The sequence below is a fragment of the Emydura macquarii genome, unplaced genomic scaffold (assembly GCF_026122565.2).
Source record: "Emydura macquarii macquarii isolate MOO-44397 ecotype Brisbane River unplaced genomic scaffold, CSIRO-AGI_Emac_v2 contig_2846, whole genome shotgun sequence".
NCBI classification, from domain to species: domain Eukaryota; kingdom Metazoa; phylum Chordata; order Testudines; family Chelidae; genus Emydura; species Emydura macquarii.
In genome coordinates, this window is record NW_027132983.1 from 3452806 (window position 1) to 3471238 (window position 18433).

The following is an 18433-nucleotide window of genomic DNA, read 5'->3' on the forward strand; positions in this document are numbered from 1 at the left end:
TGGTGAAGACCTAAGGTGGCGGCTGTAATATAAACGAAGTAGATGAGTATTTCACTTTTATTGAAATTTATTAAGTATTTGTAACCAAACATGGCACTGGACTCTGCACATGGGGGGGCGGGGGGAATAATCCCAATCTTGGTCCAACAGCCTAGCCACTGACATCCAACACTTGTCCTCTCCATGCATGTACATAGAAATTATTGTTGCCAGTTGGATTAAACTTTGTTATGGGTCAGGTGTAAATGTTATCCTTCATTTAAGATAGCTGTGAGAAATAGGTAAGCAGCCCCCCATCTAAAACAATGGCATATGAGAGTCTGCCCAGGAATTTGAATTATGTGGGTGGAGGATTTTTGCTGAACATCGTTTGGATAAGGGAGGGTGTGAGGGGAAGCAGAAGGTAACAGAACTGCTGATGATGTGGTCCTATCAAAAGGTTTTCTTGGGTACAGAGTGCTGGATGGAAAGGCACTTTGAACTGTGAGCAAAGAAACTGCTTCTTCCTGTTTGATTACTATTGTGTTCAGGAAAAGGAGATTATGTATAATCTTCTAAATCGGGTGGGGAACCTTTTTTGTGCCAAGGGCCTGATGGTGGTACGCGGAAGACGGCTGAGTGTCCGCCGCTGAAAAGGGGCAAACGGCAGCAGGGTTTCGGCGGCGGGCACTGCCCCCCCCACACGGAACCCGCCGAATTCCCCCCTGCCGCCGAATGATTTCGCGGGCCGGACGTTCCCCACCCCTGTTCTAAATAAATAAAAATGGATTTAAAAAAACAAAAACAAAAAACCACCTGGCTCTACAATGGATTTCTCCTCCAAAGTGGAACAATCAGCAACACCCTGAATTTGGCTAACCACTCAGGTCAAAGGGGTAGCAGTACAATGAAAACAAGGGGAAGCTAAATAGTTGATTATACTGACCCAAACAACTAGGACATGTTATGCAAAGAGCACCAAAAATTTTGCTGGAAATTCTGCTGATGAGATTCAGAAGAGTCCTATAAATGAGACCCAGCCTAAGAAAATGCCCTCTCCCTGGCCCAATCCACATGGAAAACTTGGTAGTCTGACCAAGATGTTTGCCACTAACTAGCAAGACCTAATACAAAAGATTGTGGTTCTATCCACCCAGTTCTCTCAAATTCCAATGTAGTGTTTTCCCCCCTACAATTATATTGTCCCTATCTTTGCAAATCTACATAGATTTGCACTGTTGTGCCATCCTATTTCTTTCCTACTCCATTATCATGGTGCTCCTCCCTTCCATATCATCTCCTTAAGAGATATTTTAGCTCTCCCTCCTTATTACCATATTAAACATTGTTGCCTCAAGTGATTTGCTCTGTTTCTAACATTCTCATCTTAATTCACTTGACAGTTTAAATACCCTTTATGGCTTTTAAATACCTCTCCTATCAGAAATGAATACCAGTACAACTGTTTTAATTAGAAACAAAAGTAGCCTATTTTCTTGGTGAATCAGCTGCCCTGATTAGAGGCCATCACAAGAAGTCTGAAAATTGTGACAAAGTTCTATACTGAGTTAAAAATAATACTCTTTGCTCTTCGTTTTCATTTGATCCTTATTCCTGGGAGCTGCTGAACATCTTTAATAAATAGGAGATTCTCACCCCCTTGCAGGACTGGGCTTGTTGTCAGGAGGACCTCATTGGGATTGTGTCCATTAGGAAATTATATCCTATTAGAATATGACCTGGGGGAGAAACAAGTGTCATATGAATCTGCATAATATTGAACAAGCTTTGAGGCCAGTGTTCTGTGAAGCTGTTCATCCTATCAGTTAGTTATGGTCAACTCTGTGGTTCCAGGAGGGCTTACTCAGGATGCCCTGAATTTTAAACATGGCAGTCTATACTTTACTGCAATGTTTGTTTAATCTCATATTAATCAACTCAACTCTTTGGCTATGTTTTAATACTGCCTACTTCTCTAGAGAAGACAAGCCTATTGACTACAGTAAGAAGGGGTTTGGGACTAAGGGCTGGACTTGTAAACTTCATCTAGTTATCTTGTTGAGTACCACTTAATTGCCTGATACTTGCTCAATGGGTGCTCTGTTAGTCTTTTTTAGATATTGGTAACTGCCATTCACTATCACTAGGATAACTAGGTTCCACAGGAGATATTCCAAATAAGCAAACATCCCAGTTAGTTCCTGCTCTTGCAAAGTGCTTAGTGTCTCCTTTACTACAATAAAGGGACGTTTAGGTGCTGAGCACCTTGTAGGATGCTCTGTCCTCTTCAGAATCATCCCTACATGCATTCCATTTACTTGACGTGTACTGTACTGTGCCACAGGCTTCTTTCAGATCCATGTATGCTTTGTCTCCTGTTCTTGGTGTGAAATAGAAAAAAATTAATGTAAAATCAAATATTCATTTATATTTGAGCTGTGCACGGCCTTTTTTTAGGCTTTTTAGCTGAGTAGAGGGATGATATAGTCAATTAGTCAGTGTGTCTGGTGGTGGTTTCTTAAATATATTGGATTAGCAAAGGCACTATTTCCAAATGTTACTAGCAAACTTCAGATGTCATCCTTCTTTGATCATAGTAGTAGATAATATAGCTGGTAGACATCTTGTGGGTTTTATCCTCTGTGGGCTGGCACTAGAAGATGGAACACTTTGCCTGTTGGTTTTACAGATTTGCTGATGGCAAAGGAATGGTGAGACTCCGACTCAAGACCCTTCTGCCTGTTCTGTCCAACCTTGACATTCTCTGCCCTAGTCTCGTCTCTACCCTTGGGTTTCTTTGTCCAGTCTCACTCCTCATCTAGCTAGTCTCAGCTCCTCAAGCTTCTCGTCCCAGTCTCCTTACCCAGCAAGTCAGTCTTCCCCTCCAACTCTTACTCCCATCTTTCTCACCCAGTCATTGCTTATCCTCACTCCACTCTGCTTCTGATCTCCTTACCCAGCCAGTCTCTCCCAGCTCCTTACCCAATCTGTCTCCCTATTACTCTACTAGTGTCCAGTCCCTTCCCTACCTGGCTCCCAGTTCCAGTTTTTCTTCCCCCCTCCCTGAAGCCGGACTCAAATCTGTCTCCCTGCCTCGACCTCCTTGTACCAATCAGCTCTCCCCGGCGCTCTTCTTACTTCACCAGATGCCTTCTGCATTGGAGTCAGGCAGCTTCCTCCTCCTCCATGTTGTCTGGGTATTAGCAGGGGGCCATTGATTGCACAGGAGAAGCAGGCTCTGGGCTTTCAGTTCTGATGCCCATCTTGGCAAAGAGCAACCATGACAGAGAAATCCAGTATAACCCCTGTAGAACCTGGGCTGGAGGAAAAATGTTCGAATGCTCTGTGGGGACGGTGCATATGCAGTCCTCTCGCATGTGAGGCATGTGTGCTCAGTGTGCACAGAATCTTTGGACACTTGAGCTGCCAAAATCTCTCTACTGAGCATGCACAAACTGCATTTTTTCAAAGGTATATCACGTGGCAAAATTTGGGTAGATTTACACAGAAACAGCAAAAGTCATACCCCTGACACAAAGGCCACCTCCTGCCTAATGAAATCCCTGCTCTGAAGAATAGAGGCACTAGTGTGATTGAAAGTAAAGGTACCCAGAATTTAACATTGCAAAACTTTATTTTCCCCAGCCTTGTTCTTGGAACTAGCTGAAGTTTTGGTTGAAATATCTTTTAAAAGATGCAGACTCTAGCAAAGTTATGAGCAACTGAAAGCAGGGTCTATAATGGGAAATGTCAGGCAACCCTAATAGGCGGCAGTACCAGCCCTGCCTATAATGCGAAACCATGTCTCCACTTCCAAAAAATACAATAGACTGTAAAAACTGGCAAGCTTGGATTTAAATATCTGAAATGAGCTTTTATAATACAACTGCTCCTTAATTTACTGCACAGCACTAGAGGGCAGTTCTCTAAGGTAGTTTCAGCTTTTGATCTTGAATTGTTTGGAATCAGATTTTGAAAGAAAACCAATGATCCTGTGCAAACATGGATGATCTGAGTTTATTTGTAATTCAAATGATCTATTGTTCACACTATATAGGAGGAAGATGGCAAATGGCTATATAGTAAAGTAAGGGGCTAAGAGCCAGACTATCCACTGCCTTGCACTTCACATATTCTGTAATACACCTGTACAGCTATGACACCAGAAAAGAATAGTAGTGTTAGCCTCACTCCACTCAGATGTAAATTATTTCATAAGGTGCAAGGCAGTGGAGAATAAGGTCCTACAGGACTAAACTTCACCCTGACTTACACTCTGTGCGGCCCTAAGTAAATCAATGGAGTTACATGGGGTAAATTAGGGCTGACTTTGGCTATTTATGTTGAAACCAAACCAGTGACGTCTCTAAGGGCTGGAGAGCATAGCAGCTCTTGCAAGATTAATTTCATGGTTTGTCTGGCTATTGCATTACTTGTATTTTACCATAATGTACTAATTACAGTTGATTTTCACTCCTCTGTTAGTAAGCACCATATAATGCTTTACATCTGCAAACATCAACCCATGCATCTTGAGTCATCTGTGACATATCCTCACTCAACGCACGGGTAGAATGACTTGGCCAGGGTGATGTGGTGGCTTTGTAAGGACATAAGAAGGGCCATACTGGATCAGATCAATGGCCTATCTGGCCCAATATCCTGTCTTCCAAAAGTGGCCAGTGCTAGAGGCTGAATGAACAGGGAATGGGAATGAATGGGAGAACAGAACAGGGCAACTACTGAGTGATCCATCCCGTCATCCAGTTCAGCATCTGCCAGTCTGAAATTTAGGGATACCCAGTGCATGGGATTGCATTCCTGATCATCTTGGCTACTAGCTTCCTTGAGCTTACCTAATTCTTTTTTGAACCCATTTATACTTTTGGCTTTCACATCATCCCTTGGCACCAAGTTCAATAGGCTGACTATGCATTGTGTGAAGAAGTACTTCCTTAAGTTTGTTTTGAATCTGCTGCCCATTAATTTCATTGGGTGACCCCTTGTTCTTGTTGTGTGAAGGGATAAATAACACTTCTGTATTCACTTTCTCCACACCATTCATAATTTTTGTAAACCTCTATCTTATCCCCCTTAGTCATCTCTTTTCTAAGATGAACAGTCCTAGTCTCTTTAATTTTTTCTCAAATGGAAGAGGTTCCATACCCTAATAATTTTTGTTGCCCTTCTCTAACTTTTCCAATTCTAATTTCTTTTTTTGAGATAAAGCGACCTAAACTGCACACAGTATTCAAGGTGTGGGCATATGCTTTTTCCCCTTGAAATTCCCACTGATAGCACTAGTTCAGCTCCACTATTGGAGGTGGTAGCAATAATTGGAGTGCCGGTGCAGATGAGGCTCTAGGAGTCCTCCAGAATTCTAATGACCTTAGTCTCTTATGCCATTAGGTCTAGAGGTCATATTTATAAAAATGTCAATGCCCTATCCATGCCAGCTCTCTTACCAGTGGATCTGCACATATGAGTTCAAGAGGGGAGATGCCCAAAAAAGGCTAGTCAGAAGCAGCAGTGATGGATAATACAGGTATGTAATAACCAAAGGCTAAGTGGCTTTCTTGAAACCACTACTCTAGGCAGAGGAGCAATTAGGCCTGATGAAACTAATAAATGAAACTATTTACTTTCTACTCAGTGCAGCTGTACAGTGCAAAAACTTCTAATGGTTGGAAGAAAGGACTGGGAATCACAAATTCTGAGGTACTCTATTCTACCAACAAGTTGCTTAATTGTGCCTCCGTTTCCCCTTCTAAAAGAGGAGTAACCCTCCTACCGGTGCTCAGGCTTAGATGTTTGATATCCTCCGCTGAAAGATACTATACCTGTGCAGAGCACTAGTAGAAATGATGTATTACTGTTAAAAGTATTCCAGGAAGAATATTTGTTTGTATAGAACTCTGGTGTGCATGAAAACTTACAGATACTGTCACTGCCCTGAGGAGCTTATAATCAATCAAGAGGACTACACAAATATTCCATGGGCGGGGAGTATGTCAGTGGGAGGGGATAAATGTTCTCTGGGAGTGTAATTTTCTGGGGTAGAGAAGACCGTTCATGCATATTTTTGATACCTTGCTAAATATTAGAATTGTGTGCAGTTCATGAGAGCAAAATACTTATGTTGGTTGAACATCTTTGAAAGGCTTCATGTAAGATGGATGTTCTATGGACAGTTTGAGGAAAAAGGTCTTAACTGGCCTTATCTTCCTTCAGCTGCTTTTTTTCTGTACATCCATTTGAAAATCAATTACAAATCAATTGCTGGAATGCTACACCACTGCAGAGATAGGTTTCAATTATTTAGTTGCACTCTTGCTTTGGACATGAGACAAGTCACACACTACTATTTCACTGCTAAGTTCAGAGGATAGCTTGACTGAATGTTGGGGCATACTCTCTCCCTGTCCCTGGATTCAGTGGGAGTTGGGTACTGAGGCCCAAAGCAGGCCCATAATCCACTCTGAGGGAAGTAGTGGGGTGGATATTGAATCTGAAACCCAAAAGTGATAATGACTTTGAGATCTGCTAGGTTTCAAGAATGCCATAAGTGTCTATACCGATTTTTGTACAGTTCCCTCTTGCTCATGCTTGTATTTAGCTATGCTACATGGTAACAAGGATGGCCAATTAAATTCCATGTTCTCTAGTACACCAGACTTTTGGCATAGACAAAGCCTAAATCATTTTTATTAATCCTTTACAATGTCTATAACATTGTTCTCAGTGGTGTTTTGGCTACCATTATGGTGGCACTTGCTCAGAGCCTAACCATATTTGTCCACCACTATATCAATAGAATATCAACAGAATAGACAGGAAAAACTAGTGTAGCAGCTACATTGGTTCAACTAGCCCTCCTAGTGCAATCCCATAAAACTCTTGCCCCACCCTTCAGGCACAGCTTTACAAATTAAAATTGTTTGGTTATCTGTCAAGCTGGTGGCATACAGGCCTGAGACAGCTGCAGCTGCTCAGCTATCCCTCCTCCTCTCACTGTTCGTGACAGGTCTAATCTGAGTGCTGCCCAAGTATCATGCTGAAGTCAGTGGCTCTGTGCAGCTGCCTCCTTCTTCTCTGACACCTCAATCCAAAGATCAATAAAACAAATAAGAATAATAAAACACAGCTTGGACATCTACCTTTCAAAGGAGAAGAGATTTTTAATGTTTTTTAGAGTGCACTGGACAAACCCAGAACACAAATCAATGGCTAGCTAGCAAACAAGACATCACCTACCTCATGCACTCCTTTCAATGGGATTGCTGTCTAGCTATTGCCCCAGCAGTGTCTCACTCCTGAAATCTGAAAGAAAATACAACAGCATTGTTATCAAACATGGTATAAGGTTCCTTAAATTTAATCCTGCCCCTCTCTTCCTCCTGAGAAGCAATACATCCCCTGGTGATCTATTGCATTATGTGGTGAAGAGGAGGACAGTGATATTTCACAAGATGAGGGAGGGGTTTGTAGAGCAATAACATCTGGGATCAGACCATTCCAGTCTCTTTCTTAAAGAGAAACTGTGGAGAAAAGAACCACTACTTCAGCAACAAAATAAAGCACAACCCTCCACAAATCAAATAAAACCCCATTATTTTGGGGGCTGAAACTAATTAAAACAAGCACTATACTTCAGGAACAAAGACTAAAAATTGCCAGTACCTATGATGTACACTGAACTTCATGGCCCACAGGCAATCTAGCAAGTGGTCCAAAGGGAGCTGCTTAGTCTTCTCCATGGCATCTGCAAGTACAAGAATGTAGCAGAGTATAGTGGTTAACCCTGCACTACTTTTAACAGGAAAGAACTACACAATCTGTTGACCATTGTTACATGAGTCTAAATAGACGTTAGATATAATGTATTCATTCAAAGGAGCAACTGGGCTAATATGCAACATTCTGTACACCCAACAGTGTTTCTGTATTTGGATATGTTGCACTGCATCTGAAACAAAATGGTTAGTGTGGATGCTCTGCATAATTGGTGGTTGCAGTGGTTCAGTTATACTTGTAAGTTCCAACAATGCAAAAGTGTAGATGCCTGCTCTAGATACTCTAGTGTTACCTTTCTTCAACACCACCATTATGCATGTAAATCAGAGTTTGCCGATTTTGTGGTAGTTACGTCCTTCGTACTGTGTTTTTTGTTTTGTTTTTTTAATTGACTTGTATAACTTTCCCCTTAGTCTCAGTTGGCAAAAGAAATTCTTGGAGGGTTACAGCACCTGGATCTCAGATGTTATGACTGACTCCTGGCTTCCTTGAATGGTGGTATGCTTTTATCTCAACAAAAAACGTTTTTTATCCTTTACTTCAGTGGCTGGGTTGTAGTAATTTGCACACCATTATCTTGATGCTATGAATTTATTTTCATTAGAATACTTCCTTTAACACAATTTTATGCATGGGAGGAGCACTTGCTTGTTCTGAGATGCAAATATCTCTTACATACTACCTGGAGGTAGGGGGCAAGGTGGAGGAAAAAATAATCAGGCTGACTTGTGGTAAATAAGCTTGTTACACTTGCAAGCAATAGTTGGAGTAAAGTCCACTTCCTGACCCAGTGCGGATGTGCTCCTAAAGGAAGATTAGGTATCTCTGCCACTACATTCCTCATGGATGGTGCTAGGTCAAAAACACCTAGAGTGTGGTGGGAGTGTTGCAGATTGAGGCTGCCTAAGCTGTTACCCTAGCCAACTATCACTTCTAGAACTGAGCTGACTAGTTAAAACCCTACTGTTGGGTGGGTATGCAGGTGCCATGGATTGTCATTACAGTCCCCCTCCAGGAAGACATGCTACCACAAAGGTCCTGGATTATGCTGGCAGAAACTGGTGAAAAACAAAGGCTGAATCTAGCCCATTATGTGAAATTGTAGTCCTCCTACTGCCACCCTGCCAAACTGGGGCAAAAGTAGTTACAAAATTCTAGAGACCTGCTTTCATGTATAGGCACCATTTTAGCATCTTTTAAAGGAAAACAGTTAGAAAATGTAGGTGCAATACTGCAATGCATGCCAGCTAAAGAATAACTTCACTTTGTTTCCTACCTATCCCTTTCCCTATTCTCTGCAGAATCTACTATAAACATTCAATTTCTTGACTGCTATGCCAACCAAATCACTGCTGCCATAGCTGGTGTTCGTCACCTTTGGGATGGCCTAAAAATTTAACCATTGGCTCAAATGTGTGGGCGGTTGTATGGAGGCACTGGATTCCATTCCACATTAACTTTCAATTTATGGTCTTGGAAATGGGCTTGGAATTTAGTTTACACTGACTCATTCTCTGATTATTTCCTTTCAGTAGACTTTAACTCATTGTTTTTAATGTTAAATCTAATTTTCTTAGCGTTAGGTACCTATTTCATTTAATCAGTGTGGTTATGTAAATAGAGTTATTTTGATTCAGGTAATCATGATGATACTGTGTTCTAAAAATATATTTTAAAAGTACTGTTCAAGAGAAAAAGGGGATATTATCACTTCACTTAATGACACCAAATTGGTTTTGTCCTTTCTAACCTTTAAATTAATCAGGATATTCTATTTTGCTGTGGTTTGAGATTGTTAGGTTCCCACATCCAAAAGATCGCTGTTCTGTGCGTACAGCAGCCAAAAAATCCCCTTTTTAAAGTGAAATTGTAAATCTGAGGGTTTCTTTCCTTATTCTTAAGCAGCAATGTAAACCACAGTATTCTGATTAAAGGAACTCTGTATTTTAAGTATCTCAGTTACTACCCTGTTCTATTGGTGCAGGGAAGCTAAACAAAGCAATAGCTCACATTACCTCAGTGTTGCCTTCTACCCAGATGGCTGGGGACCTGAGAGTTCAGGGAAAGGGCTGCAGGAATTGAAACCTCCCAAACCACAAAACTGCAGTAAGGTTCAGACAAGGAATCAAGATCTTTCCTTTTAGAAATACAATTACAAACGGGAAAGAGCATTTAAAGCTGCTGCCATAATTTTTTCTCTTAGAGACCAGGATAAAAAAGGAAGGGAAACAAGATGGTTGGGGGAAGGAAGCGCTCTCTCTGCCCACTTCATCTACAAGGTTTGCAACTATTTTAACACTTCAAAAACCTGTCTGGAACCCTCATCTCCCTACACTAAAGATTCTGCAAGCTGGTAAACGCTGTATGGAATCTTTGTAGATACAAAGCAATTAATGCCCACTGAGTATTATGGAATCTACTTACTGAAATGAATATACAGAAAAGGATTCATTATATAAAATCAATATACATTTGCAAAATACTAAAATAAGCAAATCATTGCATGAAAATCCTTGTAGCTGTAAAGAACACCAATGGAAGTGTTTGAGCCACCTGCCATATAGAAGCATTAAGAGCAGAGAACCATAACAAATTGAATTAGAAATGGAGGATTTGAGGTTAGCCCAAAGGCTGCTTTGTTCCACAGAAACAGTTTTGAGAGCAGATCTCTGAATGAAAATAAGTTGGCTTTAACAACATGGTTAAAACTACACCTAGCAGCAGGGGGCCCATCCAACCATTTTACAACATCTATAATTGCAGCACAGCTGTGCCTGCACAAGAACTTAATTGTGGCAATTCTGGTCAGTGCACAGTGGAGTGTGAAGGACTAGGTGTCACACTTGTTTGTCACATGTGGCCTCCAAAATCTTAAATTAGCTTTTTGCTACCAATACTGTTGCATTGTATAGAATAATCAAGCTTGCATGTATGTGCAAACTAGTGTTGGCAACTGGTGAAACACTAGTTTTTCCACCAACACAAGTTTTTTACTAGTGAAAAACGAAGGCTGAATCTAGCCCATTATGTAAAAGTGTGCAGAAGCTTGAAAATTTAAAGCCTAAAAGCTCAAAATAAAAGCAAATAAATAAATAAAAGCAACCCTGACAAATTCATTTTAATAGTTACCTTTGTCCATTTGCTCTTGGTAGTGTAACTTGAAACCTTGTATTAACACGGTAATTAAATTTATGCCAGCCTAGTAGAGAATATGTAAATCACTAATGTACATGCCCAATGTAAACCTGACCATTTTTATAGTGTCTGGGGTCAGAGAAATGTTCTCCCTCCATTGCTTTCTTGTGAATAATCACTTTCTATGCAACCACAATGAGCCTGCAGATGTGAGTGACAGTTAACTAATCTTGTTTTGGTCAAGGTAAAGGAGTGGGTAACTCCAGTTAAAGAACACATTTACCTTTTAAAATGACAGGTCAGATTAAATATCAGTTTTCAAAGTGAAATTTTCTTTTTCTTTCATGGATTTCAATGAATAAAACAAAGATGTTTAAGTATGCCTTAGATTACCTTTGGGCTGGGGTGAGAGGGAGAGTTGAAATTTTCCTTCTGACAATGGCTTGACCTATGCTGCTGCCCACTCACTGGACCTCCCTGTCTCCACTTCCCCATTGAAATAATTCATAATTATCTACAGCAGGCAGCAGCTTAGCAGAGGATTAGTTCATGTTTAAAGTGTTTATGCTGGTCATTTTTATTTTCTGCATTTATTTTAGTGGACAAAGATGTCATTTGTTTCTAATCTTTCTATTCATTTTCCTACTTACTGTCATGTACAAATCTCAGCACTGCAAATAGAGTGTGGGGCACGGAGGTTTACATATTGTATGGGAAAGTTAAACATAAAAATCCCCTTGAAACAAACTGCAGATTTCCTTTAGGCTCTAGGGTCAAATCATGTTTTGAATGATTTTATTTCTTAAATAGGCCCCTCTATAATATCTGACAACCTCACAAGCATTAATCTATCATTATAAAGTCCATCGGAGCTAGTAAAAGTACTACCTCATCTTGCACACAGTGAGCTTGGACTAAGCTATTAAACTGTCATATACCCCATCCTCGAGAAAGTGTAAGGGTGATTCTCTGGCCCAACTTGGTCCTAAACATCTCCTGCTTAATTCCCGAAGGGGGCCCATGCCTTCTTTGTCTAGGGCCAAGTCCCTTCTTGGCAAAGCGGTGCTTCACCAGTACTCAGTCCAGGAGCAACTGTGTGAACGGAGTCTGCAAATGCTTATTAGCCGAAGGACTGAGACCTCCCCAACCCCACCCGCCTTTAGGTGATTGCTGTGCTGAAGTCCCTGAGCAAGAACAGAACGGCCCTGGGCCGGCGCGTCACTCAAATCCAAAGACAAGTGCCCAAAGGGGAGCTGGGATCCCGCTCCTCTCTCAAATCGCGTCGCGGGCAGAGAAACGCGCCCTCCCGCCGAGAGGGGCACGGCCGCAGGGCCAGTCCGTCCTACAGCCCGCCTCAGCGCGCAGCTCCTGCGCCGCCGTGGCGCTCCGTCCCCGCGTCCCGGCCAGCAAGGAGCGTGCGTGGCTGGCAGAGCCGGGACGGACCCCAGCCCGCGGGCAGGCCCTGCCTCTTTCAGCGCCCCCCGCACCGCCCCCTCCTCCCTGCCCGAGGCGGCCGGGGCCCGCCGCGCTGGCGGCGCCGCGAGCTGCAGGCGCGAGGGCCGCGGGCAGGCGGGGAGAAGGGGGCGCTGAGCTGGGAGGGGGAGGCAGGGGCTGGTTCCTCCCCCCCTCAGGGCCCCCTTCTCCCCGCAGCCTGGCCGGGGAGTCTCTGGCTGATCGAGGCGAGGCTGCCAGGGCTCCGGGGCGGGGCCGCAGGGGGGACGCTCCCTCCCCTTCCCCCCCCCGCCTCGGAGTCGGTTGAAAAACAGTCACTCACTCACTCACCCACCGAGCGGGCGGCGGCTGGGGCGCTCCGGCCGCGGGCTGCATATCATGGGTCCCACCGGCGGCTGCAGACTCCGGGCTCTCGGCGTCCTGCTCCTGTTGGCCGGCGGTGAGTGCCGCAGCGGGGGTCGGCCGGGCCGGGCCGGGGGACCCCGCTGGGCAGAGCCCGCACACCCGAGGCTGGGGGAGGGGCGGAGCCGTGAAGGCTGCGCCTGGTGAAGCGGAGCGCGGGGCACGGAGGTGCGGCTCCCCGCGGCAGCTGGGGGGGAGGCCCCCTCAAATGGGCCATTCCCCGCCCCCTCCCCCAGGCACCGCGTTGGGAATTTCCCTTTCAAACTCCGCCCTCCCCAGCGAGGGAGCCCCCCCCCCCCCTGCGCCTGGCTGGGTAGGAGCGCGGGGGAGCTCGTATCATTGCTGCTGGGCGGGCTTGGCTTCCTTCTCTTCGGATGTCCCCGACAGGGACTTGTGTAAATACACTGGTCGGGTCAGTCTCCCATCATATCATATACAGGCTTGGCAGTGAAGGCAAGAGGCCTCCCCCTCCCCCTCCAGTTACTGGTACCGCCGTAAAGGGGAATGGGAGGGGGAGAGTAGTAAATATTCAGTATTTCCTCAACCCGAGGGAGTAACAAAAGGTTATGGGATGAAATCCCAGGAAGGGAAAACTTTATCCTGACAGTGAGATCCGTTATTCCATGGAAAAGACTCCCTAGGAAAGCAGTGGACACTTGATAGCAGAGTCGTTTCAACCTAGGTGAAGCTCTGGAGGGTACTCTCAGAAACAATCTTGCTTTCGTCCTATGATGACATCTCAGAAATTGTAATGAACCTAGGTATTCCTTATCGATTTCTTAAGTGTTTAACATTACATCTTTTCATTCTAATTGGTGATGTTGTGACATGTTTGGTCCCAGACATTTAGGTATTAACACTAGATAAGATTTCTCCTCAGCCCCCTGCCCCCCACTGCTATTAATTTAAAAAACCCTTTCCAATGCATCAATTTCCTGTGCGTTCTAATATATAGCTTGTTCAAATAGACCAGAATCATATTTGCAAGCATCCCTGAGACTCTTTAAAAGATACACTGGCTGCTGCTGCTGAGCGTAGGCACCTTCTCAAGATGCCTTGAGGCCCACCCCTTTCCCTGAGAATTAACAAACAAGCAAACGTTCAGAACATCTAACCACTTTTTTTTTTTTCAAAATTAAAAAGTGACCATTCATCATAAGGCTATCTTCCCCCTCGAGAGTATTTTAGTAATATCATTGACCCAAGGGGCTAATGGTTTGTCATGTGAAAACTAAGATGTGGTTTACCTTGTTGCATTATTTTGTTTGGCTGTTTATGTATTTGTCTATTTACAACAGCATATTCTGAGTAAACTGTTAAGCTAAAAAAGTCACAAGGCTGTTGATGTCATACCATAACTTTATTAATTTGACTGTATGAACTTCACAGTCACAAATAACACCAGTGACTAAAGCTACTCTGGACTTTCTAGTTTAAGATTTTCAAACATGACTAGTGATTTAGGGAGCCTCTTTTGTTTGTTTTATTTTATTTATTTTTGTTAGTACCCAGAAATCTTAAAGGAACACAAGAATTTTGTAAAGAAGGTGGATGCTCTCTGCACTTGTGGAAATTGAGCATTTTCAAGATAACTAAGGCATCCAAAAAAGTTCAAACATAAATGTCAGGGTTTACAAAATCAGTTATAAGTTTTTCATACAGCTCTAGTAACCCTGTAGTTCCCATGCCTACCTGTTTCATGCAAAGACAGCTTTTGATTTAAGACATCAGGCATAAGTGGAAAATATCTACAGGAAAAGAGCTTAATTAGGAAGACTAGCTCACTGGGAACTCAGGAAAAAGTCAAAGCTAAGGAAGCCTCAGCTTTTCCTTCAAACTCCTCGCTCTCAGTGGGAGTTAGCGCAACTCATTTGGCCAGCATAAGTGCTAGTGTAAATCCCTTCTCTCTTCCCTGCCCCACCCTGATTTTAAGCTCTTTAGGACAGGAATGGTATTACATTTTTAAAGAACACCAAGCATAATATCATGGGCACTAGCATGATCAAAATCATTAGTAATAAAGTTGAGGACATTGACAGCCTAGCTTATCTAAACTCATTTGTCAATTAAATTAATAAAGCCTTGGGGATAACAGAGAATTGAAAATAACTGAAGATCATATGTAGTTTACTACCTCTTAGAGTAAAATTAAACACATTTTTTTACAATATCCTTCATGCAAATATGATTCTGGTCTAGTGTAACTTAGTATGGATTAGAATGTGCCTCTCCTGCATTTTATTTTAATACCCTACAATTTGTTTGCCTCTGTTCTTCGCTAAACCTGGGTAAAGCCTTTAGGTTTTTTTTCTTTTCTTTATGCAACACAGAAGTAATACATGTGGAAGTATTTTGATTGCTTTTCACTTTGTTGTTTTAGACAGAAGAAGGAGAGCAGTTTGTGTTTGCTTCCCAAACAAACATATTATTTATTTATTCCATAAGAAGACTCCTATTGGAAGTGAAATCTTATAGGAACAATTTGAGGAAGTACTTTAGAAGGTTCTAATAAACCAGAATTTCCTGTTACCATTTGAATATATTTGAGTCTTCATATTTGGGTGGGGTTTTGGATTTGTGTTGGTACAGTGAACAGAGCTTTTTCTCAATTTAGTGATGGATAAAATATTCAGATGAAGATTAGTATTGAAGACTCATGCAGTGGGAGAAACCGAATGAGGAGAGATTATATAAACTACAGGAGAATCAGTTTAAAACAAGACATTTAAGAAGGCTTTTTCTATTAAGAAAATATCTGTTAATGGAATATTTTAATGTACATTAACATCCTTATTCAGACAGTACAGACTCTCAGAGGAACAAGAACACCTGACATGATTTGAGATCCTCATATAAAAGGTGCTTTGAAGGCAACATTTTCTATTATCATTGGTTAATGCCCAATGTGGTGTTACTCTTGCTTTGCAGATGGTAAACTGAGGCACATTATTCATTGTTTAACCTAGTGCACGTCACAGACTAACACAAGTATCAAGCAAGGAATAGAAACCAGGAAGTCTTGTTCTCAGTTCCATGTTGCAATATTAAAGATGACCTCAAAACGGGATGAGATGAACTGAACTGCCTTTTATGTATTAAAAAATGCATAAAATGTGCACAACTGTTTTTTTTAACATTAGGTGTGCAGGTCTCTTCTACCCTGTGTAATGTAACTGTGAAATTAACTTCACAAGAGACCAGATTTAAAATCCCTTGCGTTCTCAACTACTTGACTTTAAGTTGGATCATAGACAATTTATATCTAGCTCCAATACCTAATACAAATTTGGGAGAAGTGATGGCTTGGTTAAAGCTGAATCACCTGAAACAGTCAGTTAAGATAGAAAAGTTCACAGTACACATCTCTGAGACTCCCAGCCAAAAGAGAAGTGACCAAATGATATCTTTATTATATTTCTAAAGTTAACAAGCAGGAAAAAAAACATGAAATGAAACTTTCATGCCTTCTTTATACATCATAGGGAGAAAAAGGAACAACATCTGCAATAATTTTGTGTTATGTTTTGTTTGATCATCTTGAAAACTGGGGCCAAACACTGGACTCACTGAAGTCGATGGAAGATTTTTGTCATTGAATTCTGTAGGACTGGGATTTCCCCACTTTTCTAAAAGATACCGACCCATGTGGGGATCTGAATCTATAGGGCATGTTGCTCTGATGCATCTTGTGCATCAAATCAAACACCTAGAAAGGTTTTGCTAGAGTTTTTCTTTTAACACTGATTTTAACATTCATGCAGCATTTTTGGAAGAGCCCTGCTTTGGCTGATAAATTTGGTACCATGATCCTTGAAAGTCATTGCTGTATCTGCTAGCAGCCTTTGTGTTGAAAACAACATCACTAGGAATGTCGGTAACTTTTTTCCAAGCAGTTTCCTCCTTTACATGCATGTAAAAATGCATGGAAACAGCGAACTTGTCTTGGCTGGAGACCTATTATAAATGGAAAGACTAAAGGCTAAGAACTAATCTTAGCTTAGCTGTGGTGGAAATCACTAATTTAGAAGACACAACTAAAGTATTTTTTTACATTCTGATATGGCACTAGATGAGCTGACAGCTATTGTAGATATATTTAAAACGTTTGATTTTTAAATGACTGTTTTGTATTTCCTTATTTTCAGCTTTGGGTGAATATTGTAAGTCATACACAGATTCTGATGGAAATACACATTCTGAAAAATCCTGCCTACAGTTCTGCTGTGGAAACTGCATCAGTCGATATTGCTGCTCAGATAAGTCATACAAGTTTGGAGAAGATGAACAATTTATGTGTAATGTGCTAGATGACAGGTATGTGATAAACTCAAGTGTGTGATCTAGTACAACGTTTTTTTTAGCATACCAAAAGATAGTAGAGACGGGTTTATGGTTTAGTGGTTAGAACAGGGAACTTGAACTAGGTCCTAGAGCCGTAACTAGGCATTTGAGCGCCCTGGGGGAGCAAGCATATCTCCTTCCCCTACCGTTTTTTCCATCCATTTTTCTGCCCCTGTATCCTTATGCTCTGAGTGGCTGCCTCCACTTATCCCACCTGGCTATGGCCATGCTAGGCCCTTTGGGTTCTATTCTTAGTCCTGTCACTGAATCATGGACTTAAATTACGTGACTTACTGGTCTCCTTAACCCTGTTTTGTAGATAGGCAACAATTTATGCATCAGTTTACCGATCTGAGAAGGTTGTAGAATTTGTTGAATGTTTGTTTGCAACACTTATTGTGATTCTCAGAGGAAAGCAGTCGAGAATTAGTCTTTTTGCAATATAAAATAGTTGCATAATACCTCTCAAACATGGAGAATCTGGATGCTTACATTTAAATTGTAACCTAATGTATAATTTCTGTTAGGATGGCTTATTTCTCTTTTTGTGTTTTATACAATCACTTTGTAGATGATCATTTTGTTACACTGTGCCAGTGTTTACTGCATGTGGGGAAGAATTAAAATAAGTAGGCTTTTAATGACCTGTGGCATGGTTGAGTATGGGTGCTATTGGTTTTATTTCCCTGACTGATCTTTCAAAAGTTTGGGAACAACTTCTTGGGAATATCTAGATTCATATGCATATCACTGAGGTCTGGTCTACATTACACACTTAAGTCAACAGAAGCCGCCTTGTGTCAAGCTAATGTGTCACACTACCAAGTCCCTTCTGCCAACCTAATTCGCCTGTAACATCAACTTAATTACTCTACCTCCATGAGAGGAATAACGCTTAAATCAATGTTGTGTCGACAGAGGTAGTGTAAGTGCAGAGTTATGTAAGTCAACTGATTTGACCCACACGAGGTGTCCCACAATGTTCTGCTGTGGCTGCTCTGGAAATCATTTTCAACTCTGCTGTATAGCAGCCAGGTACACAGGAAACAGCCTCTTCCCTGATAAAGCCCTGGGAACTTTTGAATTCCCATTTCCTATTTGATCAGCGTGGAGGGCTCACCAGTGCAATTGATCATGCCAACTCAATTCCCCAAACATGCTCCAGCCTAGAGTACACTGTAGTTGGTGGATCTTATTGGTATGTGAGGAGAAGAGTCCATGCAGGCACAGCTCTGATCCAGCCAAAGAAATGTAGACCTCTATGAAAAGATTGTGCGGGACCTGGTGGAAAAGGCTACACCAGGGACACGAAGCAGTGCTGTGTGAAAAT

The 18433-nt window shown here is 42.0% G+C and overlaps 1 protein-coding gene and 1 long non-coding RNA gene across 2 annotated transcripts in view; both read left to right on the forward strand.

The window, feature by feature from the left end:
• The first annotated feature begins 5432 nt into the window (after positions 1-5432).
• Positions 5433-12136, forward strand: LOC137166410 (uncharacterized). Its single transcript, XR_010923692.1, has 3 exons — positions 5433-5524; positions 8187-8268; positions 11922-12136. It is a non-coding gene; the product is annotated as an uncharacterized lncRNA (long non-coding RNA).
• A 6-nt stretch (positions 12137-12142) lies between these two features.
• SHISA5 (shisa family member 5) overlaps positions 12143-18433 on the forward strand; it is a 52489-nt gene continuing 46198 nt past the window's right edge. Inside the window, exons 1-2 of the mRNA XM_067568113.1 lie at positions 12143-12799; positions 16908-17076. Of these exons, the coding sequence (XP_067424214.1) occupies positions 12739-12799; positions 16908-17076 (230 nt within the window). The 5' untranslated portion in view covers positions 12143-12738. The remainder of the gene's footprint in view (positions 12800-16907; positions 17077-18433) is intronic.